The sequence below is a fragment of the Neophocaena asiaeorientalis genome, unplaced genomic scaffold, assembly GCF_003031525.2.
Source record: "Neophocaena asiaeorientalis asiaeorientalis breed wild unplaced genomic scaffold, Neophocaena_asiaeorientalis_V1.1 scaffold87, whole genome shotgun sequence".
Classification (NCBI taxonomy): Eukaryota; Metazoa; Chordata; class Mammalia; order Artiodactyla; family Phocoenidae; genus Neophocaena; species Neophocaena asiaeorientalis.
Genome location: NW_020175432.1, coordinates 2,007,194 through 2,010,488, shown reverse-complemented (window position 1 = coordinate 2,010,488; position 3,295 = coordinate 2,007,194). Strand labels below are relative to the sequence as shown.

General features: G+C 59.3%; 1 protein-coding gene across 3 annotated transcripts in view; it reads right to left on the bottom strand.

Moving 5' to 3' along the window:
* The window catches only part of GTPBP3 (GTP binding protein 3, mitochondrial), a 3,558-nt gene extending 1,854 nt beyond the window's left edge, over window positions 1-1,704 (bottom strand). For all 3 annotated transcript variants that reach the window (XM_024767397.1, XM_024767399.1, XM_024767398.1), the window contains exons 1-6: window positions 1,611-1,704; window positions 1,015-1,268; window positions 819-905; window positions 526-728; window positions 282-354; window positions 43-186 (exon numbers count right to left, since the gene is read on the bottom strand). In XM_024767397.1, the coding sequence (XP_024623165.1) occupies window positions 43-186; window positions 282-354; window positions 526-728; window positions 819-905; window positions 1,015-1,268; window positions 1,611-1,663 (814 nt within the window). In that variant the 5' untranslated portion in view covers window positions 1,664-1,704. The remainder of the gene's footprint in view (window positions 1-42; window positions 187-281; window positions 355-525; window positions 729-818; window positions 906-1,014; window positions 1,269-1,610) is intronic.
* Window positions 1,705-3,295: the final 1,591 nt, after the last annotated feature.

Sequence of the window (3,295 nt, the reverse complement as noted above, 5' to 3'; positions counted from 1 at the left end):
CTCCTAGCCCCCTGCCCTGGGCCTGGCCCCCTGACCACGCACTGAGCAGGTTCACTAGGCTGCTCTTGCCGGCGTTGGGAGGTCCCGCAACCACTACATGAGCCCCTGAGCGGAGCCTCTGTCCGCGCCTGGCATCTCGAAGATGTGCGCCCAGTGCCACCTCCAGCTCCCGCACTTCACTGTCAGCTGTGGATGGAGGAAAGGAGAGGGAGTAAGGAGGCCTCGGGGGGCTGAGATGCCAAATGTCCCCACCTCCCACCCCTCCAGGCAGGCAGACCCACCTCGATCCAGGATGCCCTCTTCTAGATTGTCATCCTCACCAAAATCAATATAGGCCTCCACGTGGGCCAGAGCCTGAGGGAGGGAGGGGTGGATAGTGTGATCACACAGAAACCTACCCCTCAATATGCCCAGGTCCAGCCCGACATAAGGGGTCAGACTGGAGGCTTATAGACAGGAAGCGCTAATATAGGAGATGGTTAGGTAGGGTCTCTGAGGCAAGGTATGAGCGAATGGTGTACTTGCCTTAGTGAGGGTCTCGGCCCAGCCGCGGCAGAGATGGCTCAGCTCCCCATCTAGCTGCCTCAGGGCCTGTCGCCGCTGTGCCTCTGTTTCTGCATGGATCAGATCCGCCAGCCCCTCCACCTCGGTCAGGCTCAGCTTCCCGAGAGCGAACGCCCTCCTGGTGAACTCGCCTGCCTCCGCAGGCCGCAGCCCTGGCACACTGCCTACGGGAAGGTCCAGGGTCCTGAGCCCCCCTGGCCCCTACCTAGGCCCACCGACATAGCCATACCTCAAACCCAAGGCTGTAGACTCACCCAGGGCCTGCAGGACACCACTCACCACAGCCGGGCCTCCATGCACGTGGAACTCCGCACAATCCTCACCCGTGAAACTCTGGGGACCTAGTACGTTGAGGAGATAGGTGTCAGGAGGATACAGCCTGGGCAACGCCTGGAAGGAGGAAGCTGGGTCATCGGAGCTACATGCGGTTCTGGATCTGGAGCCCCTCACCCGGGAACCAAAGCACCAGCGCGCGGTCCAAAGGCTCCCCAGAGCGGGGGTCGCTGAGCAGGCGCAGGCAGGCTTTGCGGGCCGGGGGTAAGTCCCGGGGGGCCGTGAGGCTCCGGAGGGCCTGGCCGCTGGCGGGGCCGCTGGTTCGGATCACCGCGATGCCGCAGCGGCCTTGGCCGGAGCTCAGCGCGAAGACAGTGGCTCCGGAACCGGGGGCCGGGGCGCCACTGCCCTGGCGCGTGCACGGTCTGGGACTGGAGAGGAGGAGAGTCAGTCAGTGCATCTGAGAAGTTCTGCCGTCAGAGTGGCAGGTGGATAGTGGGCTCGATGGTCGGGAGCTGACCCAAGTGGAAGTTCTGCGGCTGGGGGATGGACAGACTGGAGGGTCTGAGGCCGGAAGATGACTAGATTGCGATCTCTGAGAGCAGAAGTTGACCCAGATGTGGGCTCTGCGGCAGGGGGATGGACAGATTGGGGCCTGGAAGAAGGGGAAAGGTGGTTCTGCCGCAAGGAACTGCGCCCCCAGATCCCAGGGAGAGGGTTTGGGGCCCAAGTAGCGCCCTACGCTGTCACACCCCTTCCCCAGGTCGCCCCACCTGCGAGGCCCACGTGCCGCCCGGGCTACCAGGGTCCACAATCCCCGCCACATGGATTCGCAACCAGCGACACGCCTGCTCACCCAGCCCGGGAGTCTGCAAGTCCAGGCAGGAAGCCCCGCCCACCCCGCGGCACGACTGGTAAAGCTCTCAACGATTCTCGATTACCATTGGGCCCCTTAGAAGACGTACCGCCCACCCACTGAAGATCTTCGCTTCTACTGGCTGATGCCAGGGAAAGAGGCAGGGGGCTCGCACGCCGGGGTGCAGTGAAAGGGTGTTCCACCGGCAACATTAGACAGAATTTTTAGGATCCTAGAGCGGCCGGGATCCTAGACACCGGAAGTGAGAGGTGGAAGTAAGGACAGGGCTTGGCATAGAGCAGTGGGAATTATAGAGGCGAGTGTTTGAGCCGAAGCAAGAGCATCTCAGTGGCGGGAGTGATGAGTTCCGGGGGACCTACGCATTGGCTCTGGGAAAATCTTGTCAAAATTTCTCGGAAGACTTCTACTTGTTTTCTCGTAACTCTACAGTTTCTCGCCCCTCCCCATCTTTCCCTCCCGCCGTACCCTCGGCCTCGGATACCCTTCTTCATTTGACAAACTCTGCCTCAGTGCCTAGCTCCAAGGTCCCCCTCCGCCAGGAAACCTCCCAAGGACCCCCAGCACAGTCTTCTTTCCCTTCTGGGCTACTCTGGCCCAGGTCTGCTCCTGCAGAGTTGAGTGTCCGGTCTGTCTCTGGCTCCCCGGAAGCCAGAAAGGGGAGTCTCAAAGATTACTTTCAGGTTAACCCAGGACAGCGCCGGCTCGCGAAATAAAGCGCAGATGGTGGAATTCCAGGCACCAGATGGGCGGGGTCTCCGGGGGTGTTTTCTCGCGGCTAATTTTCTGGTTCTTGGACGGAGAGAGCGGGCAGCCCGCCTGTACTTCGGGAAGACGGGAACAGGACACAGTTCTAATGACCTCACGCCTCGCCCTGCTCAGTTTTTTCATTTGTAAAAGACGGGCGACAGTCTCCGAGTTGTTCCATCTGTCAAAAGTATACATCAAACGCCTACCGTGTGACCGCTAAGAATCAGTCTGGGTCCCTGCCCTCGCTGGCCTGTCAGTCTAACGGAGGAGGCTACACAGGATGGTCAGGGGGTCCGGGTGACAGGCAAAATACAGGGCACCCAGTTAAATGTAGATTTCAGATAAACAAGGAGTAACGTTTTAGTATAACTATGTTCCATGCAATATTTGGGATATACTAAAAATTTATTCATTTATCTGAAATTCACATTTAACTAGGAGGACTGTATTTTTATTTGCTAAACTTGATAACTCTACCGGGTCCTCCCTGAGGACGTTACATCCTGAAGGGTGCAGGGGTTAACTGGACAAAGAGGGCGTGAAGAGTGACCTAGGTAGCTAAACAGCATGTGCTAAGGTCATAAGGCAGGACCTGCATCTCAGATTCCAAACCGATGGCGAAACTAAGGCTCCGAAGCGGAGAATCCAGGCCCGGGGCGGGCGGGGACCGGGAAGAGAACGCACATTCGGTGCGGGCGGGAACGAGCACCAGAGAGCGAGGTGGGCGGGCAAGAACGAAACCCAGAAAACAACACGGGCGGAGTCGAGAACCAGAGAAAGACGTGTCCGGGGCCGGGAAGGAGAATCGAGGTTCGGCGCGGGCGGGGACGAGAA